At 59.7% G+C, this 27,830-nt stretch overlaps 2 protein-coding genes across 2 annotated transcripts; both read right to left on the bottom strand.

Annotated features, from left to right (window-relative positions):
* Window positions 1-1,458: 1,458 nt before the first annotated feature.
* On the bottom strand, window positions 1,459-14,199 carry F10 (coagulation factor X). Its single transcript, XM_058742083.1, has 8 exons — window positions 14,050-14,199; window positions 12,338-12,498; window positions 8,668-8,692; window positions 7,663-7,776; window positions 5,936-6,067; window positions 4,940-5,184; window positions 3,017-3,134; window positions 1,459-2,124 (listed from the first exon to the last, which is right to left on the bottom strand). Exons 1-8 carry the CDS (start codon window positions 14,117-14,119, stop codon window positions 1,565-1,567), a joined length of 1,425 nt encoding a protein of 474 aa, XP_058598066.1. The 5' UTR covers window positions 14,120-14,199; the 3' UTR covers window positions 1,459-1,564.
* Window positions 14,200-17,411: 3,212 nt separating this feature from the next.
* F7 (coagulation factor VII) lies at window positions 17,412-25,924 on the bottom strand. The gene is made up of 8 exons (XM_058742091.1): window positions 25,792-25,924; window positions 24,330-24,490; window positions 23,030-23,054; window positions 22,798-22,911; window positions 21,005-21,145; window positions 20,120-20,229; window positions 18,523-18,646; window positions 17,412-18,051 (listed from the first exon to the last, which is right to left on the bottom strand). The coding sequence occupies exons 1-8, from the start codon at window positions 25,859-25,861 to the stop codon at window positions 17,456-17,458; spliced, it is 1,341 nt and encodes a 446-aa protein (XP_058598074.1). The 5' UTR covers window positions 25,862-25,924; the 3' UTR covers window positions 17,412-17,455.
* Between the last annotated feature and the right edge of the window lie 1,906 nt (window positions 25,925-27,830).

The following is a 27,830-nucleotide window of genomic DNA, read 5'->3' on the forward strand; positions in this document are numbered from 1 at the left end:
GTTCATGGCATTTGTCCTGAGACCTCTGCCCTCTCCCTTGGGAACAAGAACCACATCCGCCTTGTCCCTTGCGGCTCCTGGGCCTTGTGCCCGCTGTCCACAGGGCCTGGGCCCCACCCCAGCCACCCTGCCGTGACCCCGTGTCCCTGAGGGGCACTCGATGCTTGGTCACAGCCGACCAGCCTGGTGAGAGGGACATGTGCGCCAGGTAGCTCCTTTAGCTCCGTCCCTAGGCTGATAGCATCATGGAGGGAGGTGATGGCGGCGGGGCACAGGGGACAGCAGGTGCCCTGTCATGAGTCCCAGCCCTCACCGCCCTCCCCACAGCGTCCTGTCGTCTCCTCCAGGGCCTCACTGAACGGATTCTCCTTCTGGAAGAGAGGAGGAGCCGCCAGAGGGAGGCAGCGGGGGCACACCCTTCTCTCTGGTGTGCCTCAGTCTCCCCCTCTGATGCGCATGTGAGCCCCATCGCCACCCCGGGCCACCAGTGAGAGATGGGGGTGGCCGCAATCCTGTCTGGGCCCCAGACCACCTTTGACCTCAGAACCCATCCAGGGCTTGGGGCGCACAGAGTGCTCAGGTGCGTGGCAAACCCGCAAGAGGACAGCCTCCCCGCCACGCGGCCCTGGGCCTTCTCTGTGCACCTCTGACGGCCTCTGGGAAACCATGTGTCCGCTCACATCGATTTCCCTAACCTCGCGTTGCCTGCTGTTGACAAAGCACGCTGCCAGCCTGTGACATTTGGGGCATCTCGGTACTGGCACTTTGAAACTTTGCTCATTGCAGTTACGCAAAATGCAAACTGGGGGGGCGTTTGGAAAAGGGTTTGCTAAAGCACTTTGCTCCTCATGACCGCAGGCTGGGGACCCTGACGGGAAGGGCTGGCCGTGCAGAGCAGACGGGCCCCTCCCCCGGACCCCACAGCACACAGGGCGCTCGGGGCTGCTGAGGAGTCACGTCCACACAGACTGGTTTAATCTGGGGGCCTGGGACCGTTGCCCCTGGGAGCACATGAGCCACTTGCGGGACAGCGGATGGCCCCCCGGCCGCGTCCAGCGCGGGACCAGCGGGAGGAGCAGCTGCTCAGTCCACGCAGAAGCATCGGGGCCAGTGAGAGGCTCTCGGAGAGCCTTCCTGGGACCCCCGCCCCGCCCCTGCTCCCAGAGCCCCTGCTACTGCCTCCCCAGTGTCCTGACCACAACCGGAAGAGCCTGCTGTCAATGGGGGGGGGCTGTCCTGGGGTGTCTGGACTCCTGTCCCACCGTCTAGCATCTCTTGATGGCACTTCCCAACTTGGAGAGGGAAAGGCTGGCTCTGGTGCCCAGAGGAACATGTTTTCCACGGAGCGAGGAAAACACCAGGGTAAGGAATCCACACAGGTGGCGCCACCGCAGACAGGAGACCTGGTCCGGGCGCTGCCGCTGAGACCGGCCCGTGCAAACACAAACGAGACACCAGCAGCTGGCATGACTTTAATGGGGGTGGGGCGTAGGGCCCCCCGCTCGGCCTTGGGCCACACAAACGAGACACCAGCAGCTGGGGGTGGGGCGCAAGGCCACCCCGCTCAGCCTTGGGCCCCGGCTCTGGCCCTCATGGACTTGTCAATCCACTTGAGGAAGTTGGTGACCTTGGTGTAGATGCCGTACTTCCCTTTCCGCGCGCATCCTTCTCCCCAGCTGACGATGCCAGTGACGAAGTAGGTGTCCTTGAACCGGGTGACGTGGGGGCCCCCGCTGTCCCCCTGACAGGCATCCTCGGGGTTCGTGTCGTAGCCGGCGCAGAACATGTTCTGGGTGATGGTGAAGCTGCTGGACAGCTTGCACGTGTTCCTGTCCACGTAGGGCACCTCCAGCATCTTGAGGATGGCAGATGGCCGGCCCTTCTCGTGAGTCTTCCCGAACCCGCTCACGATGCCCGTCTTCTGCGCCATGAGTGTGGACTCGGCCCAGTCCTTCTGGGGCAGACAGGCGGGGGCCACATTCCTGCGGAAGGTGATGGGCGTCCTCAGCCTGATGACAGCGATGTCGAAGTCATAGGTCTCCCGGACAAACTTGTTGTGCTTGATGATCACGTCCACCTCGTGTGCCACCTCGTTGCCCTCCTCGATGCCCGTGTCCCGTTCACCTGGGAGATGGTGAGGACATGGTGGCGTTCAGCTCGGGGTGGGCCGTGCACTTATACGTGCACGGTGCTTTTGAGAGTAGCGGTTATTTTTTTTTTTATTAAAAAAATGGAACATGGTCACTAGAGACTCTGAAAGATAAAATCGTAACGAGGCAAATAAAGATGACTTTCAGTTTCACTCCCCAGGGGCGACCGCCAGCCACACTTTTAAGTGTGGCCAGTACTTCGGGTGGATACTTTCTGAGCCTGTGCCGCGCGGCAGGGGCACCTGGGGGCGGAAGGCTCTGTGCCTGACCGGCTGGCCACGCTGTCCAGACGGCTGCCTGGCACCGGGACGGTGTCCGGTCGGAACTGGGACTTGCTGAGTGTCAGCATCAGATTTGTCATGAGAACACAGACTCAGAATATCTCGTTCTAGTTCAGAACTGATTACGCGTTGAAACGATAATATTTTGGATATACTGGACTAAGACATATTGCTAAAATTAATTTCACCTATAAACTTTGAAGCTGCCTAATAGGAAATGGAACTAGAAAATTAAAAGGCACATGGATGGCCTGCATGTGTGGCTTGCGGTGGATCTTTGCTGAACTGGTCTAGAGTCTGGAGGAGAAGGACGGACGTCACAAAACAGCCCCGCAGACGCAAACACGAGCAGCAGATGCTCTGTGCTCGGAGGGCTCCGGAAACCTTCCCAGAGGAAGGGGCCCTGAGGGGAGGCTCGCTGCGCTGGGCCTGGACACAGACGGCAAGGGGGAGGACCGGCCCCACCCCTGCCCCCCCCCCCCCCCGCTTTCCCCTTCTCCGCCCTCCCTCGCCTGTGACCCCCCCCACCCGCACCCCCACGGGGTTCGGCGTGTTAACTAGTGTCTCCGAGTGTGGCGCACTTACCTACCCTCACCTTGAATCTCTTGGCCTGGTGCAGACAGTGCGCTGCAGTGAGGATGTGGTACTCGCTCAGGATGGTGCCGCCGCAAAACCCCTCATTCTCTTCGTTGATGAGCAGGGCCTGTGGGGAGCATGCAGGAGTCCCCCCCAAGGTTGGGACTGACCTCTGGGCTCCCCTCCCCATCGGGAACGCAAGGCCCAGGGCAGCGCCGGCCTGGCCTGCACACCTGCCCGCAGCGCGGCCCCTCCTTTTCTCATGTGTCCCGCGGGGCGTGGTGCCAGCGCACGCTCGGAGACCTCACCGTGGGGCTCACGGCCGGGCCGCAGCCCCTCCCCAGGTCCTCCCCCCGCTGCTCTGCGGAAACCGCAGCTTTGGGTGGCTGCTTCCCACAGAGCAGCCAAGTGGTCCACCCAACAGACGTCTGCAGGGGCGCCGCTAGTGCCTGGCGCCTGAGGGGCTTCTGCCTCGCTTCAACTTTCTGCTCCTGGACCCCAGACTCCTTCTTCAGGGAGCCGTCCTGTCCCTTCCAGAGCTGTCACCCGTAGAAAAACGATCGTCGTTGTTGATAACCTTTGCCGGCTACATGGCTACGGATTAGCGCACAGACCAGGCGGGCGCCAGTGTTTGGGGAGAAGCTTCTGGTATCTGGGACGGCCCTCCCCCGACGGCCCACAGATGCCACCACTCAAGGGCAAATCCCTTGGAATCCACGGGGCTCCCCCTGTGGGCGGCTTTCTCCCCGACAGGATTTGAGAGTGAGGGCATCGCCCCAGGGAGTGAGCGCTGGCAGGCCCAGGCGGCCCTGCAGCCCTCGTGTCCCTTCTTCCCCAGAGAACCGGGCTGCAAATCTGGAAATGGCGCACTTTTTCCTTTTTATCTAGAGAGTTCCAGCACATGGCTGGCTCATGCCGGTTGGGGAACAACAAGGTTCCAAGTCTGAAAGCGTTCCTGAAGACCTTGGTGACCGGCACGAAGTAGCAGGGCCAAGGGGCGTCAGTCTTCCCCAGACCTGGACCCTGACTCTTCTCCTACACGTGATGGCAAGGCCGCTGGACTGGGAGGGCAGGGCTCTTGCGTCCCCTGGAGAGGATCCCACCGCCCAGGTCCCCGCCGCACCCCCCCATCCTGTCTGTCTGTGGGGGGCCTTCCAAAGCCCCCCGAGCTCCACGCCGGCCTGGGGCCACTGAGCTCCCGCCGGAGCCACATCGGTGGCGCTCGCTCAGCACACACCAACCCCGTGGTGACCACACGAGCGCATGCTCCCCTCTGGGCCCCTGATAACGTAGAGCTGGGAGGTGGGGCAGGTGAAGAAATGTGTAAAGGGTGGTGGTGGCTCTGGAGGGTCTGTTGTTGGCTTTGGGTACTAAGCATTTCACGCCCAGATTCGCCAGAGACAGCAGGCGCCACCCAGTCAAGCCGAATCAGATAAGCATCCAATGGCTTCTAGCACCAACCCCTGTTGTCTTTGGGACACATTACAGTAAAAGTTGTTCGTTGTTTGTCTGAAACTCAACTCCAAGCATGAGTCCTGTGTTACTTGTTCATCTGGAAACCTCCGTCCAACGACCAGAGAGCGTGGATTGCAAACAGGTGGATGTACTTCTCCCCAGATTGCTACCCGCCTCGTTAGCACTGACCAAATCAGAGATGAGACCGAGGGACAGAGTGTCAGCCTGCCAGTCGGAGGGGCAAACAGAGGGCTGGCCCCCATCAGGCAGCCACTCCACCCGCTGGCCTGATCCTGCAGCCCGCGCTGGGTTCCGGGGCTCCTCTCCTTTCTGTCTGTCCTTCATGGACACACACATGGGATTGGACATTGGGTGGGGAGGGACAGGGCCCACTTCTCACCTCAGGCACGCTCTGCCCCAGAGCCAGCAGGGAGTCCCCACCGCCCACCGGCACCGCCAGGCCCGCTCTGTAGTCACCTGCCAGGGACACTCGCCATCTGGGCAGTTCTGCCCACCCACGATCCGGATCAGGTTGCTTGAGTCCTCCACGGGGCTGGCCTCCGTCTTGTTGAAGGGCTGCAGGTACAGAGGGCTGTCGGTGGGAGGCAGGTCTTCAGGGTGCTGGTCCTGCACGTCTGCTTCAGAGGGACCCTCACCGCCATGGGCGGTCTCGGCTGACCTCCTCCTGCGCGTCGGAGTGTGTTTCCCGCAGGGGAAAGGCCCTGAAAGAACATGGGCCAGCCTCAGTGAGCAGGAACCCCTCCCCCCGCCCTTCACCCCCCCCCCCCCCCAATGGAACTGTCCGCCCGGCCCACAGGAGGAGGGAATAGGGAGGAACGTGCTGGTAACAGAGGTCCCGCCCCAGGTGATGCCACAGCTGTTGGTTGGGCAGGGGCCGGCTTTGAGGAGCGCTTGGGGCCACAGTGAGAAGCAGAGGAAGCTAAGAGAGAGAGCACAGTGGCCTCTCAGTGCTCCAGCCCAGGCAGGCCCTGCCGCAGAGAAGAGTGGTTGGACCGGAGCAGCGAGGACCCCGTCCCCTTGCTGGGCCCTGCCCTCTGTGAACCTCTAGGCCAGACTCAGGGCCCGGCTTTTGTCACAGAACATCACGGAACATCACGGAAAAGGAAGCCTGAGGGCTGTCACTTGGGGCCTGTGTGGTCTAATTGTTCTCAGGGTCCTCGGCTCCCCCTTTGGCTCCTGCACCCTCCCCCCCCTCCAAGTCCACGGCCCAGACACAGTCAGGCCTCGCTGCCCCGGACATGCTCCAACTCCCGGGGCAACAGGACGTGCCGTGATCACGACCATTTCGTGGCTCCTCAGGGTCTGCCACGAGCCCGGCGCTGGGCAGAGCGCCCCCCACCCCCAAGTCCCTTGACGTCTGCACCTCCCCTGGGGAGTCAGGCAGCGTCACTGGCCCGTTTCTCAGGCGGCTCATAGGGCCTGCGGTCCCGCTCCGGCCCACGCGCCTCCTACCGGTGGAGACGCAGGATTTGCCGTCATCCGCGAGGACGTAGCCGCTGGCGCAGGCGCACACCACGGAGCCCTGCTCCTCACTGCAGAACTGGTCACAGTCACCGTTGTCCAGGCTGCAGGCTTTCCGCATGGCTGCGGGGACACGTGTAGGCCCTCAGGACTGGCCGGGGACACCGAGGCCGCAGGCAGCCGGGAGGTGGGACAGCAGCACCAGGGCAGATCCACCCACTGTCAGCCTGCCCCCCTTCCCCGCTGCAGCAGAGGGGTGGCCACTGCACGGAACCGCGCGAGTGGGACGGGCCCCTGGAGTAGGCTGGGGGCCAGGGGCTCTGTGTGCAGGCTTGTCCCTGCCCTGTGGCTCCCTCACCACATGGGGCCAGCGTGCTGTCTGCCGGGCCCTGGGCGCCCAGACCCGCCCCCCCCCCCCCACCCCCCGTCACGGGCCCCATGTTCAGCCCTAAGAGGGGCACGCGCCTCCCCCCACAGCCCCACGACCAGTGTGCGCCGGCTGGCACGAGGAAGGGCTCTGGGGCCACGGGCCAGGCGGAGCACAGCAGCGTGGCCACGGGCCGGTCCACTGAGGCTGGAGGGTCGCCTTCGGAATAAAGGGTCTGGAACTGGTCTGGAACTGGTCTGGGAGACTGGGGTCCGGGCCCCGGCGAGGCAGCAGCAGAGACGGGCCGGGTGCTTTCTGTCACCAGTCGTGTGATTTGGGCAAGTGCTTTAAACCCTATGGGCCTCTGTTTCCTCACTTGTAAAGTGGTGGAGGCCACACTGCCTCCCAGGTCATGTGCAGCTCCTGACACAGTGAGACCGTGGCTGGTTTCCTGGGCCTTCCAGGCCAGGTTGAGCACATCCCCCATGGCTCAGGGGCTCCGATTCTGCCAGAATTGCCCACCGTCGCCAGCACACGCTCAACATGTGACCGCACACTGACAGCAGTGGCGTCACCAAGACAATTTACGTACATTCTGCCCCTGGGGTTCTGATGAATAAATGATTACAGTGAGAGGATCACCGTTAGTGAAACTTTAGAAAATGCCCAACGGCTCTGGTTCAGCCAGATGGGGAGCAGGAGAGGATGCTCTGGGCTGCGGGAGGGATGATGCGGGACCGAGATCCCCGTCGGGGACAGTCCCACAGTGATCCCAGCTCCGAGCACTTCCTAAAGGTTACGAATTAAGTAATCTGAAAGAAATGTGTATCTTTCTTCTTAATGAAAACTGGCCTAATCTGAATCTAATTTTTATTTTAAAAAATTAATGGCCATACTCACCATGTTAGGAAAACTCTTAGTGACTTTTCCCTGTAGAATTCACTAAATGTATCAGATTTGTATAATTGGACAATTGCGGACATTCGGAATTGACATCTGCACTGACAAACCCAAGTGGCCGATTCAGAGCCGCTGCCGGGGCCACAAGGAATTTAAGAAGATGGGTAGCACCACCCCAGGTCTCCGTGTTCCCGGCCACATGCTCTGTGGCTGCAGCCCCCTCAGAGGAACACAGAAGGCTGTGTGTCTCTCATTGTATCTAAAACCCAGTGGATTGTAGGACACACTTTCACTTTGTTTTTGCTGTTCCTACAAAGGCACAGCACAAGGGAACACAGACTCTACCTCGGAAGGAACCCGAGATGTTTTCCTTAGGGGTTTCAGCTTCTTCCCTCGTTCCTGACCCTTCAGGCGACCCTGACCCGAAGGTACACCAAGAAAAGGAACTCACACAATTCACAGTTTTTGCCTTCGTATCCTTCCAAGCAGGTGCACGTGTATCCCCCGAGGCTGTCCATGCATTTGCCCTGGTTCTGGCAAGGGTTGCTTTCACACTGGTCTCCATCTGCAAAGACAGGGTTTGGGGACCTGAAGCTTGCAGGCAGCTGCCGTCATCAAGGAAATGGCTTTGCTATGTTGATCTTGGCACACATAGTTCAGGTCGCTTGAACAAGCTTGAGGCTCTTCCTGTCTCCCTGTAAACATTTCTCCCGGCTGGACTTCATTTTACCCCAGCCTTTGCGCTCTGTGTACGTGATGCTCTTATCTAACTGGGTTATTGATAAGCTTTTCTCTTTCTGCTGAAATGTTTGACTGCCTGTTTTCAACAGTGAGGAGCTCTGGGCTGGTGGCCAGGTGGGACCAGCTGGAAGAAGGGAGGATGGGCGGCCACCCGGCACCTGTTTCTAGGCTGGACAGCGACAAGACAGGTGTCCGGGCGCCTCTTCCCAAATGGTCTGGAGGTAGAGCAGGAGTGTGGAGGCTGCTGGCCAGCACTGACAGGGGCCTCACACTCCTCGGTGCGTTTGGACAATCTGATCTAGAGGCAGGCCCAACTGCCATTTGGGGAAATTTAAAGAATGTTAGCAGAATGAAACACGAGTCATGATTGATACCATTTCACAAGCTGTGGACGTTCCATCTTATTAGAAGACCTGATCTTTGTTTCTACCTAATACCTTGGATTTAAAAAATGATGAGACAGGTTGATGCTCCAGTAAGGCGAGCTGATGAAATCCACGTTCAAGTAACAAAACCGGAACCATGACATTTACCCCCCCAAATAATCCCACAGTAACTACTGGGGAAACACACGGAGAGGGAGAGTCTTAGGTGAGGAAGCTATAAGCAGGAACAGAAGGGAAATTCAGGAAGAATTGTCAAAATTGAAATACCTTCTCCCCCATTTCAGTGTCCGAATGAGCCCCAGTCAGTATTAAAATAGAAACCATCTCACCTTTGTATTTATTCCAGAATTCAGTCTAAAAGGGAAAAAAGATTTTAAAATACATTAAGGAAAACACAGACATTTCACACTGAGGACAACCATAACCTCGTCACTCAACCTCAGTAGATGCTGTCCCAAACGGGGCCTTTCCTGGTCCGAATTGCTCTAACACTATGGAGTCTGACAGGGAAATGTTCAGATCTGCGTCTGTACAGATGCGGCTTCGATTGTCTCAGATGCACCATCTCTGTTGAATATCGAGCATTTATTTTTAATCTAACCACCAAGAAATGGATTGTACCAAGAATGGTCTGCTCTCTTTGCTACCCCCAAGCTGATCAATGAATGGTTTTAAGTTAAATATCAAAGATTCAATAAGGGATCAGATGCTTGGTGGTTAACCATGTTAAACTGAAAAAATGGTTAATTGGTAATTAGTTAAAATAGGACACCAAGACCCTATATTACACTAGAAAGTGTTCAGTCTTAGAACTTGTTTGCTGTGTTCAGTAGTTTGAACAGGGTACCCCCTGCCCCCCGCCCCCACTGCCAATTCAGGTGCAACCTCAGAACGTGGCTTTAACTGGAAATAGGGTCTTTGCAGATGTAACCAAGGTATGCATCACGAAGAGACCACACGGGCTTAGGGTGGACCTGGAACCAGTGGCAGTGCCATCAGGAGAGACGGAAAGTGCTCAAGAGCCACGCGTGGAAGCAGAGCAGAGACCTGAGTGATGGGCCTGCAAGGCTGGCAATGCCCAGAAGCCGGGAGAGGGCACGGAGCACATCCCCCTGAGACCACTGATAAAGGAAGCTTTCCACTTTCGTGTCGGCGGGCGTGCTTCCGGGTGCCCAGGGAAGCTGCACTGTACCGTGTTCCAAGGTCAGCATGACTGGGCAGAACCTCTGAGCAGGGGCTGTGTTTCCACCCCCAGCACACACTGTACATCCCTTCATTAGCAACTAACCTACATTTCAGACTAGAGAGTAAAAATCTCCCTACTGCCACCTGGCACATACTGAAAGCGTAAGACAAGGTTTGGAATTTTCTGGAATGCTCTTCATCATGATGGCTTGTACTTCTTGATGTAGCAAGAAACACGTATGACCCTGTTTCCTGCTCCTTCCCTGGAGCTCTCTGCTTCCGGAAGACCATGCATCCCAGCAGCGGCCCTCTCCTGGGCTCTGTATTCTAGAAGTTTTGTACATCTGTGTTGACACCTTCTTTGACTGGGACTTGCGGCTGCCAGGACTGTGGGAGAGTGAGTCCCGTCGTTGCCAGGCCCCCAGCTTGTGCTTAGTTACAGAAGCCCCAGGACACGGATATGCTGTCTCTTTACAGTTCGCTGAAGACATGATCACACAGCAAAACTACTTCGGTGTGCAGTTCTGTGAAATCCGACACACAGATTTGGATACGCACCTCCACTGCCCCCCACATTCACAGCCCCTGATGGCCGCACCCCTGGTGCCACCACAGCCGTGACCTCCGAGAGGGTCATACAGATGCACCGACGCCCTCGTGAGACTAGCTTCATCCAGATGATGCCTCTGACCCTCGTTGAAGTCACCACGTGCATCAGTCGTTTGTTTATGTTGTGGAGTAGAATTCCACCATGCCGTGGCTTGTGGGTCCCTGCACCAAGTGGGTACAAGGGCGAGAGTTTGGGGCAATCCAGGTTTTCGTGTGAAAGGAGTGGTAATTTCTCCAGGGTAAGCACTCAGGGGTGGGGCCCAGGCTACCCGCACCTGCACCACGCTGGCCGTGTCCCTGGTTCCAGTTCTGCACGTATACAGTGGTGTCTCCTCATGGCTGGAGTCTGCACTTCTGTGCCAGCTGAGGATGTCGGGTGGCTCCTGTGCACATTTGCACTTCACGTGCTCTTGGGAAGGTCTGTTCTCGCTTCCGCCCATTATAGTTATCACTTATTTATTTTCTTTTTTTTTTTTTTTAATTTTTTTAACGTTTATTTATTTATTTATTTATTTATTTATTTATTTATTTTTTAATTTTTTTTTCAACGTTTTTTATTTATTTTTTTGGGACAGAGAGAGACAGAGCATGAACGGGGGAGGGGCAGAGAGAGAGGGAGACACAGAATCGGAAACAGGCTCCAGGCTCCGAGCCATCAGCCCAGAGCCTGACGCGGGGCTCGAACTCACGGACAGCGAGATCGTGACCTGGCTGAAGTCGGACACTTAACCGACTGCGCCACCCAGGCGCCCCAGTTTATTTATTTTTGAGACAGAGACAGAGCATGAATGGGGGAGGGGCAGAGAGAGAGGGAGACAGAATCGGAAGCAGGCTCTAGGCTCTGAGCCATCAGCCCAGAGCCCGACGCGGGGCTCGAACTCACGGACCGTGAGATCGTGACCTGAGCTGAAGTCGGACGCTTAACTGACTGAGCCACCCAGGCGCCCCTATTTTCTTCTACTGAGTTGTGAGAGTTCTTTACACATCTGAGTACAGGCCCTTTGTCAGATGTGTGATTTGTAAATATTTTTTTAGTTAATAGCTTGTATTTTTAGTCTTCCGTGTCTTTCACAGAGCAAGTTTTCAATTTGGAATAGGTCCAATCTTTTTAAGTTTGTGTATTTATTTTGAGGTACAGAGAACATGAGCAGGGGAGGGAGGGGGAGAGAGAGAGAGAGAGAGAGAGAGAGAGAGAGAGAGAGAGAGAGAGAATCCTAAGCAGGCTCCACACCGCCAACACAGAGTTCAACATTGTGCTCGAACCTGAGCTGAAACCAAGAGTCAGACGCTTAACCAGCTGAGCCCCCCAGGCGTCCCTGGAATAAGTCCAATTTACTCACTTTCTCCTTCATGGGTTATGGTTTCAATGTTGTGTCTAAGAATTTTTGCCCAACTTCATGACATGACAATTCTCTCCTTAAAGTTCTATGTTTTACCTTTAGATCCTCGATCCATTTTGAGTTGACTTTTGTACAGTTGTGAGACTGAGGTCAAAGCGGACCTTGTGTGTGTGGAGATGTGCCGATGTCCCCAAACCATCAGTGGAAAAAGACACTTCTTCCTTCACTGACTCACTTATGAACCTTTGTTTGTATCAATTGGCCATATTTCTGTGGGCCTGTTTATGGACCTTCTGGTGTGTCCCGTGGATCTAAGCACCTGTCCCCTTACCAGCAGCACACGCGAATGCCCCTGTGGTTAGTGAAGCTTTGCAGTGAGTCCTTGAATTGGGCGTCGTGATTCCTCTTTCTCGAAATGGTTCCAGCCTCTCTCATTTATTTGCTTTTCCATATTTCCAGTTGTGGAGTTGGCTCATGGGATGTTTGCTGGCGACACACCGACTCCGGGTGTAGCTCTTGGGTGCCCGATGTCAAGTACAGCAGTGGCTGGGGATTTGGGTGAAGACTGTGTGGGCTCCGTGTCCCCGTGTGCCGCCCAGCCCGGGGAGGTGCAGTGAGGTCGTGAATAATTTTTAAAGTGAACACCATATGTTTTAGAGTTGATTTAATAAAGCCTCTGGAAGTTCTCATGACCCTCCTAATGGACTGGGCCCCGCCCCACCCTCAGTCTCCCCACCAGAAGTATTCCCTGTCTCAGCCCCGCACACCCCGGGTGCCCAGGTATGCCCTGGGCTCCCGGCAGGGGCGAGGTCAGCCTCCACCGAGGGGTGCACCCATCACAGGGCGCCTGTGCGCCAGCCCTTACCGTCTTGGTGGTGTCCTCGAAGACCTCGCGGGCCTCCTCAAACGAGCACGTCTCCTCCATACACTCTCTCTCCAGGTTCCCTTTCTTCATCTCTTCCCAAAACGAGTTGGCCCTGCGGACCCTCCCCAGGACGCTGCTGGCGTGCTCCGGGGGAAGGAACACTAGCAGACAGGCAGGGACACCAAGCGGAGAGGGCCTCAGCTGCCCGCCTGCCCTTCCCCATCCTGCGGCGTCCGCTCACCCCCGCGCTGCAAAAGGTCCCTTGCTCGCGCCCCGAGCCAGCCCAGGACGGGACCCCGCCTGTTCCAGGCCCCAGGCTCCCCTCCGTGTGCAAGTCCGCTCGCTCCTTCCCCTTGCCGCCTCCCGGGGCCTCAGTGGCAGCTCCGCGCTGGCCCCCCCCCCCAAGCCCTCCCTGGACTCTCGCTTCCCAGAGGTCCTGGGGCCACCCTCCTGTGCCCTGCCCAGCCCCCACCCTTCCCGCTCTCAGCTCTCCGAAGGGGTGAGCTGTGGCGCTGTTATGATCACGCTCTACGACCAAAATAGGCTTTTCATCAAGGCCCAGGACCACACACGAAAACATGGCTTTGAAGAAACAGTTCTTATTACAAAGTTTTGTACTTGATTTCTGTTCTGCTTCACTTAAGAATCCCACTGAATTGATTTGCGGCTCTCAGATGAATCCCCACCCGCCCGCTGAATGGTCTTGGATCCGAGCATCTCGGAACCCCTCCTCTGGCTGCGCCCGCCCTGCCCTCTCTCCACCGTGCACCGGGACCCCCAGATCCTCCTCCACCTGCGCCCACGTCTCCAGCTGCGCTCTCGGTCTCTCACCACCTTCTCTCTCTCTCCACCGTGGACCAGGACCCCCGACTCCTCCTCAGCCCCACACCCGCTCTCTGCCTTCCTTCTTGCCTCGCCCTCCAAGTTGCTCTTCCTGGTTGCGACCTGCATTCTGAACTCCGCCCCCACCCTTGATGGTGAGCCCTCAGCTCCCCACGTGCAGGACTCGACTTGGAACCCGGGAGCCAGGCGGTCTCGATTCAGATACAGTTCACTTGCCCACTATCGGCAAGTGAGGATTACGACGTGTGTGTCTCAATGTTCAGGTTGGTACACACTAGGTGTTGCTATACACTAGGTTTCTCTCTTCTCACAGCCTCCCCGTCCCCCACACACCAGGTGCCCTCTGCCTGCCCCGTGGGCCCTGTCCACCCCCCTCCATCCAGGATGCAAACAGCTGCCGGGCCCCTGCCCACCCCCAGGCCCTGCTCCTCTGGCCTTTCTGGAAGTTGCAGAAGCCCCCCTCTGTCCAGCCTTCAATCAGGCAGTCTCTTCCCCTGGCCAAGCCGGCCTAAGGGTGGAGGCACCGGCTTGAACCTCATTCTCTTTCAGCCCTGGAAGCTCCTCCCTGCCTGTGACCAACCCCCCCCCCCCCGCCCCCACCACTGGGCTCGCTCTGGCCGTGGAGGGGCACTTCTCTCCATCTCTCTTGGTCTCTCCCTCTTTCCCTGTTCACGGCTTCTGTGTGTGACCCGGCCTGCCATCTGGCTCCCCACCCACAGGGAAGGAGGCCACCAGGCCCAGCCATGTCACGCCAGGAGATGGGCACCCACTCTCCACCCTGTGGAGGTGTGAGGGCAGCACCCTGGTTCCCACTGTCCCCCCTCTTCCCTGGGGGTCACCTCTGTAGTCTGTAGGGCGAGGGCACTTACCACTGTCCCCCAGGAGCAGGAGGCAGGTCAGCGAGGCGCTGAGCAGGACAAGGCACCGTGGGCCCGCCATGGTGTGGCCAAGAACGGCGTGTCTGTCCCTCCGTGACAGGCCTCCAGGGCAAGGTTCACGCACCCTGGCCCCGGGCGGCTGGTCGACCTTCTTTTATCACCGCCTCCTGATTGGAGCCTGGGCCGCTGAGGGGCCGGGGGCCAGTGACCTCGCGGGGGCAGGGCCACCCTGCAGATGCAGCCCCGGGGCGGCTGGGGTGTCCCTGGCATCATTGGGCACTCGGTCTGAGGGGCCAGCCATGGGCACAGGGAGTTCTTAGAAGAACAAAGGTGTCATTTTATAGTTTGCAGATGTTGCGTCTGTAGTCATTCTGTCCTTCCAGCCACGTTGTGGCTGTGGTCATTGTGTCTTTCCAGCCACGTTGTGTCTGTGGTCATTCTGTCCTTCCAGCCACGCTAAGAGCTGAGTGTTCAGTCCCATCTTTTCTCCAGGACAGACTCTTAGGTCTACAGCAGGTGTCAGCCCAGGGCTGTCTGGGGCGCATATGGGGTTTGGACCCAGGGCTGTCGGCCATAGCAGCAGACCTTCTGCCCATGGCTTCTGTCTCCAGGTGGCATCAGGAGGTGCCACCCAGTGCCACCATCATAGGGGGTCCTGGTGCACTGGCTTTGCCATCGTGAAAGGCTGGCACCACCCCGCTGAAATCCAGGGGCCCCAGGAGGCAGGGGTGTCCTGTGGCCCCTCTGGGCTGAGGGCTCCTGCCCACACTTCTGGGGGGTCTGCCCTGCCCAGGGCAGCTGTGCCAGCTCAGGACATCTGGCTAGAGGTCGGGGGGCCCATGCCCAGGGAGCAGCGGGCTGGCCCTCTCAGTCCTGGAGATGCCCGCGGGCTGGGGGTTTCCCAGAAGGGGCTTTGCCTCGCACACCCCACTGGGGGTGGGCGGGGGCAGGGAAGTGAGCCCCCAGATCGGGGGCCTTACGGTGAGTCTCTCTCTCTCTCAAGCCTGTCCAGCCACCCGGGAGAGGGGGTGAGGAGTATGGGGGCTCCTGGCCAGTGCACTGCACGTGAGACGTGGGAGATACACCTGCTGCATCCCCCCAGCCCAAGGAGGCTCAGCCCGTGGCAGTCCAGCCACGCGGTGGGTGCGGGCCACATGCCAGGGCCCTCAGGGGCGGGGGGGGGGGGTGTCACAGAGACAGGGAGAGACAGAGACAGGGACAGAGAGACAGCAGGAGACAGAGACAGGGATGGAGACACTGCCCCATATACCACAGCGCCCACCACACCTGACATTCTGCACGTGGTGAGTGACCTCCGACACCCTTGCTCACTGGGACAGAAGCCTCAGGCTGTCTGCTTTTTGCTGCAGGGGTGTGTGGCACACGGTGGGTGCTTAACAACCCCTCACAGACGGAATGCGGCAGTGATGTCCCAAAAGTCTTCTGCTCTGGCTGGTCATCCACAGGGTGGCTGCTGTGACATGCAGAGCCTGGCCCTTGGGGACAGGGGGTGCCCTGGGCCTGTCTCGCCGGCCTCTTTGTGTGTGGTGTTGTCTCTGGGTGTGTTCAGCATGTGGGGGAGACCAGGTCCTGGGTGAGCCCCTCCCATCTCTAGCACCCGGTGCTGGGGGTAACGTGGGAGCCTGTGGGTGCATAAGCCGTGTTAGCCCTTAGGGGCTGTCTCGATGTCACCGGGAGCCCATGCCATGGCAGCTCTACCAGGCAGGGGCCTGTGTCTCCCCCTGACAGCCAGAGAAGCCCGAGTGTGCCAGCCCATCCTCCTCTTTCCTCTGCAGGAAATGGGGCCAGCCAGCTCCTGTGCTCCGGGCGCGGGGCTCCTGGCAGCTCCTGGATTCTGCACGCAGGAAACTCCCCTCAGCACCTGCAGCCCGAGCTGTGGGGAGGACACCAGAGGCTTGCACACCGGCTTTACTGTCCATGACACAGCGGGGCCCTCCCAGGGCCCTCATCTTATGTGCTCCAGACCATCCTGGTCACCAGCACCGAGGCCCCTGTTTCGAAGACAAGGAGCCATGGCACAGGGTGGGAGGTGGCTTGGCCGGGAGTAGGAGGCGGGCCGCACTCGCCCACTGGTGGGTCTCCTTAGGTGCACAGCCGTCCGCTTGCTGAGACCCCTGCTGGCGGCCGGCTGGGCTGCCAGCGAACCTCTTGTGCAAAGGCCCAGATGGTGAGCACGTCTGGCTCCAGGGGCAGATAGTCTCTTTGGCCGGACCATCTCTGTCCAAGGATGCCGTTTAAGGAACGGGCGTGTCCCAGGACACTTGGACAAAACCAGGTGGCCTGGGTTCACTCTACACTAAATACGGCTTGATCCCTCAGCCCAGCAAGTCCGGCGCCAAATGCACCCGTGTGGAGCACCGTTGGCGTTCCAGGCTTGGGGCAACCAGTCTGCCCCCTCCACCCGCGGATGTGTCTGGTGGGGGGCAGGGCCCTTACCCGCCTTGCCATGTTTAGGGGGGCTCACTTCTGTGTCATCTCCCTCCCCCACCAGACGGCTTGTTTCTCCCTCCTCCATGGCCTGTGTGGCTTTAGGCCGAGCGGGCCCCACGATCACCTGAGGGACCTGATAAAAATGTCACTCACTGGGTCCTTCCCCGGTCCCACTGATGCGGCAGGACTGAGGAAGCTGGTGGCTCTCAGGCAGGGCTTCCCTGGGACCCTCGTTGAGGACCGTTGTTGACTGGGACCTTGGTGGGAAGAGGACGCCTGGTTCTGTAGGGTTTGGGGAACCACAGCCTCCAAAACCCGCCCACATGCTCTTGGTTTTGGAAAACAGCCTCGGTGGAGGAAGGCCCATCTCCGGGGTGCTGTGAGTATGAGAGAAATTGTGGCTCCAGGACAAGCAGGGCCTCAACGGGGTGAGGACGGGCGCTCCAGGGTGGCAGGAGGGCGCTCCAGAGGTGTGCTCATGGGTGGGCCAGTGGCAAACGCCGTATGGAGGGTGAAAGCCTCACATTTTATGGTCAAAGCTACGTACACAGAAGGATCTGGAAGGATAGTCCCCAGGATGAATGGATGATGCTTCCCGTGTACGTGAAATGAGGGCAACATGCTTGTGCAAGGAGACAGGAATGGAACGTAAAGATGTGAGCACGCAAGTGTGAGCACGCTGATGTGTGGATGCAGGTGTGTGCGTGCCGATGTGTAGGCACCAATATATGCATGCCGACGTGTACACGCACCACCACAACGGCGGTCAGGGGAGCATGGTACCCTGGGAAACAGTGCATCCCCTCCCTGGCAGGCACATCGGTGATCCCGGGCACATCCTGCTCAGCCTGCTTTGCATCCCCTTCCCCCACTCCAGAAGTGCAGGATGTTTCTGGAATAGAGCAGGGACGAGTGGCAGCTTTATTAGGGTGGCCCTGCACTGAGGCTAGGGCAGCGGGGCCCGGAGGAGGCCTCCCGAGGTTGGGCTCTGGCTCATGAGCCTGCGCAGCCACTCGATGTACTGGGAGACCCTGGTGTACACCCCGAAGTGACCTTCAGCCGCACAGCCCTCCCCCCAGCTGACAATCCCCGTCAGGTACCAGGTGCCCTGGAACTTGGTGGCGTGCGGGCCCCCGCTGTCCCCCTTGCAGGCATCCTTGCTCCCGTCTAGGTAGCCGGCGCAGAACATGTTCTCAGTGATTGCCGGAGAGCCCGCCTTCCTGTGTGACTGCTCCTGGCAGTCCTGGGTCATCACCCGGGGCACGTTGATGGCCATGAGCTCAAGGGCCGTGATGCCCCTGTCCAGCAGCTGGCCCCAGCCGCTGACGGTGGAGAAGCGGATGAAGGCCAGCGTCCTCTCGGAGAAGGCCTTCTCGGGCAGACACAGGGGCACGACGTGGTTGGTGAAGGCCACGGGCGTCCGCAGGCGCAGCAGGGCGATGTCATGGTTCGTCTTTCGGGGGATGTACTTGTCGGGGATGATGATCTGGGCGACGTGCCGCTCCTGCTCCTCGCCTTCCTCCTTGCGGAGGTCGTGCTCGCCTGCGGGGGACCGGCACCACTCATACCCCGCCCCTCAGCCTGCTTCTGGGGCAGAAGGGGCCCTGTGTTCCGTCCCAGGCTGGCCGGAGCGGCACCCCCAGGCAGCCACCGCAGGGCTCCGCGTGGAGTGTGAATCAGGGCGAATCTGGGTGAATCTGGGGGTGCTGAGGGCATGTGAGGAGGGGTGGTGGATCCCCCCAGTTCTTCCCAGACCCTCCCTGGGGGTGCTCGGCGTCCCATCACCCACCAGGCAACCCTGGGGCTCTTGGCCCAAGTGAGAAGGGAGTAGAGCAGAGCATCACCTCCGTGAAATTCCGTGGGTGGAGAGGCCGGGGGGCCGTGGCCACAGTGGGACCCTGCGGCACCGGGGTCCGCCCGGACATTGCCCACTTCTCTGTTTGGAGGCACTCGTCTCGTGGCAGGTCTCGCTCACAAGCCACGCTCAGCAGATGGAGGAGCCACAAAACTCACCCAGCACCACCGTCAGGTTCTCCCAGTTCCTGATTCTGTCGAAGCAGTGGGCTGCAGAGACCACCCAGGCAGCGTCGAGCAGGGCGCCTCCACACATCAGCACGCCGTCCAGCTTCAGTGCAGCCTGGCCGGGCACAGCAGAGTTCACGTCACCCCTCCATGGGGAGCGCCTTTCCCGTGCACCCAGGGCCCTCGTGGCCCGTCTCCCCAGCCAGCTAAGGCAACAGGGGGCTTGTGGGTACTGGCCCGACCACGGGGCGTGGGTGCCAGTTCCCCTGCGCATCCCTGGCACCACCAGCAGGAGCTGGCAAGACTGGTCCACAAAGACGGGTCAAGTGGGGGGGGGGGCGGGGAGAGGGCATGTGCCGCGGCACCGGGCACAATTCTTGGTGCACAGCGGGCCCCATAAATGCTTCCTTTTCTTCTCCCTAAAAGCAAGGAGGGTGCTGAGCGGGTCCTGAGTGCAGCTTGGGTGCAGGCCTTTTCCCTGCAGTGGTTTTCCCACCGCAGGCAGGCGGAAGGAGCTGATGTTGGCTCTGCAGCCGCAGCCACGAGAGGAGGCCTGGGGTAATGGTTCGGTCGGATTGGAGCCTGAATCTCAGTGGACCTCAGTTTCCCCACCTCTCTCCTGGGGTTGAGGACCTGGGGCCGCATGCATGCTGCAGCCCCTCCCCCTGCACAGAGCCCTCCCAGGTGCTGTCTGCTGTAAACAACAGAGACCCACCCGTGCGGTCCCTCCGCCGCACACACTGCCAGTTCTGGGCACTCTGGCGAACACACCAGTCCCGCTAGGACACGTCTAGCTTACGTTATCCTCGGAACACCAAAACCCCGGGTCCTGCCAGCTGAGGAGTGGGCCTGGGACCGCACAGGTGCCCCGCAGGCCCCGACCGCCTGCTCCCACCTGTGGCAGGTGGGATGGGGCAGGGCCGGGCCGGTGGGAGGGGCCACCGGCTCAGCCAAAAATGCCGCTTCTGGTCTGCACGCCGCCAAATGGCAGCAAAGCTGGAAGACTGGGGCTGCCCCAACCTGGAGTCAGGCCCAGGGGGACTGGTGAGCCACCATCATCCCTTCCGAGGCTCTTGTGTGGTAACAACTCTGAACAGTCCAACTCGGGTGTCCACGTGCAGGGCCCGGAGGACCACTGGGTCCGGCTCTGAAACCCGAGTGCACGCGTGCTGCTCTTGTGAGAGGTGGATTTTGGCCCAGTGGGTCTGGGGGCCTGAGGCTCTGCATTTCCAACAGGGACCAGGCTCACAGGCTGCCCCACACACCTGAGCACGTGCAGGGACAGCCTGCCCTGCCTCCATTTCCAGGGGCAGATAGTGGCGGGTTCAAATCCTGCCTTTGCCATCTGCCGCCGGTGGCCTGGACTCCCCCATCTGTGGAGGGGAGAGAGGCAGCAGCCCCGAGGAGGAGACGGGAAGAGATGGGAGGGGAGAGCCAGAAGGCAGGTGCTGCTGGGGGTGCTGACACCCGGACTGACGGACGGAGGTGAGCGCGCAGGCGTGGGCTTCGGAGCAAATTGGAAGGAGACGAGGGGCCGGGGTCCCGCAGCCGACCTCCCGCTTTCCCTCCAGGGGCCCTGGAGCCTCACCTGCCAGGGACACTCTCCTTTGGGGCACACCTTACCACCCACAATTCGGCCTTGGGGGTCGCGGCCATTTCTCTTTTCCAGAACAGGCATTCTTCCACACGGATACTCCACTGTGGGAAACAGGTCGTCAGGCCGTGGGGTCTGTGCTGGAGGGACAGCTGCTGAGGGACGGGCTCCACGGCCTGCAGGCACGCCCTTGGCAGGGCAGGCCCACCCCTGTGGGAGCTGCTTCTGCAGGGACAGAGGGCCTCCCTGTTGAAACTGAGTTCTGCCAGTGGCCCCAGGGGAGCGACGTGCTGCCTGAGGAGGTGGACGCTTGTCTAAAGGCTGACCAGACCTTGGGCCACAGCACTTTCACCCGGCTCCTCTGGTTTCCGCAGTAAAGTACCCGGGCCCGGAGACACCGCTTAGAGGTGGGGGCTGAGCTTCAGGCTCAGCCTGAAGTGAAGCGGGGCCCACTTCACTCTGGACAGACAGGCCTGGGCACCTGAGCTGCTGGGACTGTGTTAGTTCGAGACCGGGTTGGGGAAAATTTACATTTTCCTCAAAATGCTCTCCTTTTAAAAAAAGACGTGGCATCCAGACTGTGCCACAGTCAGTGCAGACCCCACGTGTGGCCATGGGGTGCCCCACAGGACAGCGGTGGGGCAGGCAGGGCCTCCCTCGGCTCCTCTGGACCTGCCTTGGACAGGCAGGTGGACCAGGCACTCTGGAGCGGCTCCTGCTGTGGCCTGTTCTCGAGTGGGCTAGGCGTGGTCAGCGTGTAGTAGGTGTTCAGTGAGTGGTACTCACCCTTGTCATCTGTCAGCCATACAGGAATGGGTGGCTGCTCGTTGGGCACAAAACAGAGCACAGCCCCCAGAGCTGGCCCCTGAGGACCGTTACCTGTGGGAGCGCAGGACACCCCGTCGTCTTGGAGCGCGTACCCCTCGTGGCACCGGCAGGAGCGCCTGGTCTCTGCATGGTCGCTGCAGTACTGCTCACAGCCTCCATTCTCGTTCATACAGATCAGCTGGTCCTTCTTGTCTGAGGACAGGAAGGGGACAGACTGAGAGGGGCCTGTGCTAGTCAGGGAGAGCCAGCCCTCATTCTGCATGAAAACGGTGCTTAGCTGTTGGCTGCAGAGACAGCCAGGTCCCAGCCTGCTCTGGATCGATCCGGAAGGGTGACCTGGGGTTGTGTGCAGTCTCACGTCTGAGCAGCTTAGCCAGTTGGGACATAGGGCTGACACATGGGGCCTCTGTGCTCCCCTCCCAGCAGCCGGTGGGAGCCGGGGAGGGCCTGGGGACAGTAAAAGTGTTCACCGCAATTGGATACCCGCTGGCAAGAGGCCAGGCAGATGAGATGGTTCCATAGCCAGGCCCTGGTGCCCCAGTGAACTGGCGGGGGCTGACCACTGGCTCGGACAGATGGAGATAAGGAACAATCACCCTCTCTGAAGGGCAGTGCTAGGATGTGGGAGATGGGGTTAGCTCTCTGTGCCAATTGAGGGCCCCCAGCAGGAAGGCCTGGCCTGGAAGTGAAGTCACACCAGGGCTCCTGAGCACCATGGTCCTGGAGGATTCGCACCAGGGCTCCTGAGCATCAAAGCTCCTGGGGGATTCACACCAGGGCTCCTGAGCATCAGAGGTCCTGGGGGATTCACACCAGGGTTCCTGAGCATAAAGGGCTGGGCAAGGACATTGAGGCTTTATAGCCCCAGATAACTGGCAAGAAGCCTCTTCCTTAGTCTTTCCTTTACTCTCCCTGGTTTGCTTAGAGCAGAAGGTGGCTGTGGCCCACAAGAGCTCCTTGAGTATCAGAGTGTACACATGTGGCAAAAGATTGAAGTTACCCAAAGAGAGATTTGCCTTTGCCCTCAGCTCCTGGGAGGTGACCGCCACACCCTCGCTGATTAAGTTGGACACTTTTAATTTAATTCCATCTGTCTGATAAGAATGTTGTTTCCTTGGGGGCCTTTGGCCACACTGGATGGTGTAACAATGTGATTCATGGTGGGGTATCATCTCGACCTCTGGAGGGGCTGGAGACTAAGGCCAGCCATGTGGGAGGTCAGCCATGTGTACGTGACTGAGCCCCAAGAAGACCCCTGGACGTGGAGGCTCAGTGTGATACTCCCTAAGTCTCGTCACACCTTGTTCTTGGAGAAAGGAAGACTGTCTGTAAGACCCCACTGCTTGAGGACACCTGGAAGCTCACACTGGTTTCCGTGCTGACTTTAATCTGTAGCCTTCCACCGTAACTTTGAGTATGTTGGCCTTCAGAGAGTGCTATGGGTCCTCCCAGCCAATTACTGACCCGGAGACAGCCCAAGGAACCCCTCAACCTCGCAGTATTTTAACATTAGAATGGTGAAAAAATAGTTCACACTTTTGTAATAGCAAGTAGGGAAGATGAAGTTTACTCACTGTCTCAGTGGGATGCTGGGCAGTGATAACGTGCCCTCCCCGGGGCCCCATCCGGGTGTATCCGAATTCCCCAGCACTGGGAGCCCAAGGGGTTTGTATTTTCCAGAAGCAGACAAGGGGCGATCAAGAATTAGCACCCGAGGGTCTCAGATCCAAGCGTCTCACGGTCACTGAGCCCATTTCCCACCGGGGCTGGGGCCCAGCCGCCCCTGGCCCGGCCATGCCCATCAGCCTTGTGGGGGCTCTGCCCACAAACTGTGGGGTCCTCACTTGTCTCACAGTTCCGGCCCTCAAAATTGTCGAGGCAGAAGCAGATGTAGGACTGGAGCTGGTCCTCACAGGAACCCCCGTTCTGGCACGGATTCGAGGCACATTGGTCCCCATCTGTGAAGCGACCTAGGGTCAGAGCACTGAGGGGGAGGCCGGTGGGCAGGGGTGACCCAGGGTCAGGGAGCTGAGGGGGAGGCTGGCCAGGGGCGAAATGGACCGTTCACCTACTCACCGTTGTAAGAAACCCAGAACTGCTTCTGAGGGGACAAAGAGGAAGCCACATGAGACACACATTGACAAATATCTGTGGTCCCCACAGAATGAACTGGGGACTTGGGGTGAAGTGAGGTGGTCCGGGGGCTTCTGGCCTGGTGCCCTTTGCGGTGGGCTCCGGAAGCCAGACTTTTCCTCTGGAGAAGAGGTGAGTTCACCCAGGGCGAGGGGGTGTTTCCTAATCCCGCCTCTCCACCCCAGATGGCCAAGGCCACCAGAGGTCACAAATTTCCCTGTCCCAATTCAGAATTCCAGAGTTTCTGCCCCACTTCTGCCACCTCCAAGATGTGACCCTGGGACAAGACACGTGCTCTCTGAGCCTCCGTTTCCTTCTCTGGTGATGGGGGACCATCCACACAGGGCGACAGGAGGAAAAGGTGCTAATGGATGCAAAGGCTCCAATAATCGGATTCCTGAGGAATGTTCTGGGCAAGCAAACTGAAACTCACAGGATTACTCTAAGAATAAAATAAGACAACTGTGGGAAATGCCTTGAAAACCCAAGTGGGGCACAAATGCAGGAAATGTCCATCCTCATTGTACCTGGAAAAGGTCATGTGAGCCTCCACCTCAAATAGTCCTACTTCCTGTTTGGTGTGAGGTGTCCTGTGAGCGTGAGGCATGTGTCCTGTGAGAATGAGGCAGGTGTCCTTTGAACACAAAGTGTGTGTCCTGTGAGTGTGAGCTGAGTGTCCTGTGAGTGTGAGGCGAGTGTTCTGTGTGAGGTGAGTGTCCTGTGAGCGTGAGACGATCCTTGAGGAGAAGTGTGGGTTTGTCCCCTCATAGCCACACCCCGAGTGGAGCAGGACAGCGTGGACACTCGCCTTTCCCAGCGTGCAAACAGCCATGGGGCAGCTCTCTGCAGCGGCCCCGACACGTTTGCTCTCTGAAGCCGCCGTGGAGGTGTCTGCCCGCGCCTGCGGCGGCTGCTGGGAGAGGCCCAGGCCAGCGTCCCCACCGTCTGCTCCATCAGCAGCCCCTGCACGGAGCTCGGGCCGCTTTGGGGACGGGGGTCGGGGGCGGGCACCGTCCATGGGAAGGCAGGGCACCCCCGGGGCCTGCTTTTCAAAGCGCGTTTTCCGGCTGGAAATGAGGGCCCCGCGCAGAGAGGCGCCGTCCATGGGCGCTGCAGGGACCCCGAGAGCGGTTCTTGTGGGAATGTGACCCCGACACGGTGCGCGGGCCCTCGACCGCCGAGTAGGGAGACCGACCGACCGACGCCGGGCAGCGCGGAGGGCGCCCCCTGGGGGCGGACTCACCGTCCTCTCGGCGTTCTGGAAGATCTCCCGGGCCTCCTCAAAGGAGCACCGCTCCTCCCCGCACTCCCGCTCCAGGGAGCCGGACCTCAGCTCCTCCAGGAACGAGTTGGCGCGCCGGTGCCTGCGCAGGACGCCGTGGGCCTCCTCCTGGGTGAGGAAGACTGAGGGACCGTCCGTGAGCCCTTGGCCACTGGCCACGCCCAGACGGTGCCGATGGACGGAACCTTCGCGTCCCTCCGAGTATGGCAATGGGAAACACGGCGGCTGTGGGGGGGTCGCTCCGGGCCGGCCGCCTCACTTGTAGGATTTATCCCAAGGACGTCCTCAGAGGCGGCCACTCGAACCCGGCCACAAAGACAGCCTGGAGACAGCAGGCAGAGCCACTGTGTGAAGGTGTCCTCGTTCGCGTGAAGTACACGCTTAAGAAGATACAATATTAAGTGAAACTAGAAGATGATAGGATAATCTGTACTGTGTAATCCCTTTTGTAAATAAGATGTACATATGCACATACATATGCTTATGTAACTCGTGGGAGGAGCCTACATAGAAAATGAACTCTCGGGATTAAAAGTTACTCTGTTGCAAAGCGTCCAGTCAACTTCCATAATCAGAAGGCCACGGGCTGCGTCCCTGCACCAGGACGTTCACCGAAAGTGCTAGGATAAAGGTGCCGAAGGGGCCTGGGGAGGGGGGGCGGGTGACTGAGAGAGGTGAGCAGCAGGGGAGGATGGGGCAGCAGGAGGGGGAGGGGCAGCTCCCGGGGCGCCCAGGTGGAGGGAGACCCCATGTGTTCTTCACAGTGACAGTGTCTCGTGTCTGTATTCCTGCGGAGCCCCTGGTCTGGAGGGAGAGGTCGAGGGAACCCTCAAACGGAGGGGCGGGCAGAGACCTGCCTGGGTGACCCTCAGGAGGCAGTAGATGTGAACCAAAGCTCTCGGGGAACCAGTTACCTCTGGCGGTTACCAGGGGAATCTGGCCACCTCCGCGTCTTCCCGCCCTCCCACCCCGCTGTCTTTCCCAGGAGCCCGCGCTGTCCCCTGGGCTCCTGCAGGAATCTGGCCGGCGCCCATGCCATTGCAGGCTGGCTGCTTGGGGGGGAGGGGGGCAGTGTCTGCTGTCTCCACCACGGCCACCCCGCGGTAGTGACATGTCACAAGGAGGACAGCTTATAGTGTCCCGCTGTCCTCCTAGCTAGGCCCGTTGGCACAGTAGTGGCAGGGAGGGTGGCTGCAGTCACAGAAATGTGTAGTCCAGGGTCCCCACCCTGTCCCTGGCGCTGGCCAACCAAGAACGGGAGGGGACATACCCCTTCGCACTCGAGCCCTGACTCTGCGTGCAGATCACATGGGAGCCGCCAGCAAGCACCCCGGGGGGACAGGAATGCCCACCAGAAAGGTGGCCACCAACCTCCCGCAGCCCCTCACACAGCGTTTACAGGGGACCCTACACCTTGACATACCTGCGGCCAGAGATGCCTGCAGGCCGAGCAGAGAGCAGAGGAGGGCCAGCCCGCGGGACCCAGACACCATGGCGAGGCCTGTGTCACACGGTCTGTTGACATTTCAGGCGTGCTGGGAAGGTGGGCAAAGTCCCAGCCTCCAAGCTGGGACAGAGGGCGGGGAGGGAGGCCTGGCCTCCCAAACCCAGGGGCGGGGCGTGCGGGGGACGCCAGGGACAGGAAGACGCTGTCTGTACCCACCGCACAGCTGTGACCGCGAAGTAGGGGTTCCCTCTCGGAAGTGTCTGTGTCGGGATGTGTACCTGGCGCGTGTGCCTCAAATGCGGTTGAGAATCTGAAGCCCTGGGGACTTAGGGCTGCAGTTGGGAAACAGATCCAAGCCGGTGGTAGGTGTGCCTGCAGAGTAACTCTGGGGACAGGAGAGTGGATCTTCGGTGTGGGTGGAGACCCACACAGGGCCTCATTGCCCTGGGGCACCTGCCCCAAGCCGAACCCCCTGCTCTGTGTCCCTCCGGGCCCTCTTGGGCCCAGGCCGCAAGCCGCGGTGACCAACCGTCTTGGTTGCCCGGCTTCTGTGCTGACCTGGACCATCCTGGGTCCTCGGACATCATCAGTCACCCCAACAAGGCTCACGTGGGCGTCCAGCCTCCAGTGGGGTCTGGCCTCGACCCTCTGAAATATCCTTTCTGCAAATGGTGGAGACTGGGGACACCCGCTCTGCTCCTGTCCCGTGCGTGGGAGCCACACGGCCCAGCTGTTGCAGGCGGGGTCCCAGCTCCACTCCCCAAGTGGGAGAGTCAGTCTCTGCAGAGAACATGTTTTGTTGATCACCTCAGGTGTTACTAATGGTTACGATTGCTGGCTGCTTGGGAGTCTGTTGTTGGTGGGGGAGGGACCCCCCCCCGTTTTCCGCCGCACCTTCTGGGGATTCTCTGGATGGCCTGGCAGTCCTGGCTCCGTTTCCTCCCAGCTTGGGGAGAAGCGTTTCAGCCTTGAGCCTCTGCCCCTAAGTCTGGCGAACGTCTTGCCCGAGCAGGTGGAGGTGCTGTTGGTCCCGTGTCGGCCCACATGCAGCACCCGTGAGCCCTGCTCTCAAAGGCTGCAGGGGAGCCGCCCTTGAGCTCAGCACTTTCCTGACTCCTGGTGGTCCCACGACAGGGCTGCACACAAGGGGCTTACTGTACCGGAAATCTATCCTGTGCTGGCTCTGGAGGCCACAGGCCCTTGAGCACGGTGTCTGTGCAGGGCCTTGCTGTCTCTGGAGGCTCCGGGGGAAGGCCTGCCTGCCCCTTCCCACTGGGGAGTTCTGGGGGCCTCTGTGCCCCACCTGCAGTCGGCCCGGGTATGTGTCCTGATCTAACTCTCCTTACAGAGACACTACCCGTGGGTCAGGGCCCCCACTCCAGTGTGACTCATCATAACCAATTCTACCGGCAAGGGTCCTGCTTCTGAGCAAGACTGCATCCTGGGGACACCGTCAGCAGGTGCCTATGCTTCCCCTTGAGCGGGGCTGCAGCTGGGCTGTTCTCAGAGCAGCGTGAGGAGTGTCTGGCCGTGGACTCAGTGGGCGACTGGTCAGGAGGCGTGGGGAAGGGACGCTCCTCCTCCGACAGCCCAAAGCTGCGGGGAAATGGGATTCCCATGGGTGAGCTGCCAGGCAGCCTGGATTTGGGACATGTGCTGGACTGAAGCCTTTGAGTCCCAGGGTCCTCTGGGGAGGTGGGGGACAGCACAGGCCAGTGGGGTCATGGCTGAGGCACCGCTTCCCCACTGACTCTTCCAAGTGGCTTTTTCTTCATGAAAGACCACCAAGCATGGTGCCGAGCAGTCCTACCCCAGACCCCGGGCCAGGAGGGGCGAGGAGAGGAGGACAGGGTGGCTGAGTGCAGAGGGCCAGCCTGCGTAGCCCCGTGTGAACAGCGGCCCCCTCCCCGACCCTCCGCTGATGGCCACGCCTTCCGCTTGGACTGGGGGACAGGCGCTCCAGTGGCCGACCCCAACAGTGTACCTGTCTCTGGGGCACAGCCCTCAGGTCTGTG

This window comes from Neofelis nebulosa, chromosome 1, assembly GCF_028018385.1.
Source record: "Neofelis nebulosa isolate mNeoNeb1 chromosome 1, mNeoNeb1.pri, whole genome shotgun sequence".
NCBI classification, from domain to species: Eukaryota; Metazoa; Chordata; class Mammalia; order Carnivora; family Felidae; genus Neofelis; species Neofelis nebulosa.

Coding starts and splice junctions, on each gene's coding strand:
- F10 (XM_058742083.1), bottom strand. CDS start 14,119: ATGGCGGGCCCACGGTGCCTTGTCCTGCTCAGCGCCTCGCTGACCTGC. Junction 12,499..14,049: donor CCTGCTCCTGGGGGACAGTG/GTAAGTGCCCTC, acceptor CCTGTCTGCTAG/TGTTCCTTCCCCCGGAGCAC. Junction 5,185..5,935: donor CAAATCCTGCGTCTCCACCG/GTAGGAGGCGCG, acceptor ATGTTCTTTCAG/GGCCTTTCCCCTGCGGGAAA.
- F7 (XM_058742091.1), bottom strand. CDS start 25,861: ATGGTGTCTGGGTCCCGCGGGCTGGCCCTCCTCTGCTCTCTGCTCGGC. Junction 21,146..22,797: donor GGGCCGGAACTGTGAGACAA/GTGAGGACCCCA, acceptor TCCTGTCCTCAG/ACAAGAAGGACCAGCTGATC. Junction 20,230..21,004: donor GGTGTCCTGCGCTCCCACAG/GTAACGGTCCTC, acceptor TGTTTCCCACAG/TGGAGTATCCGTGTGGAAGA.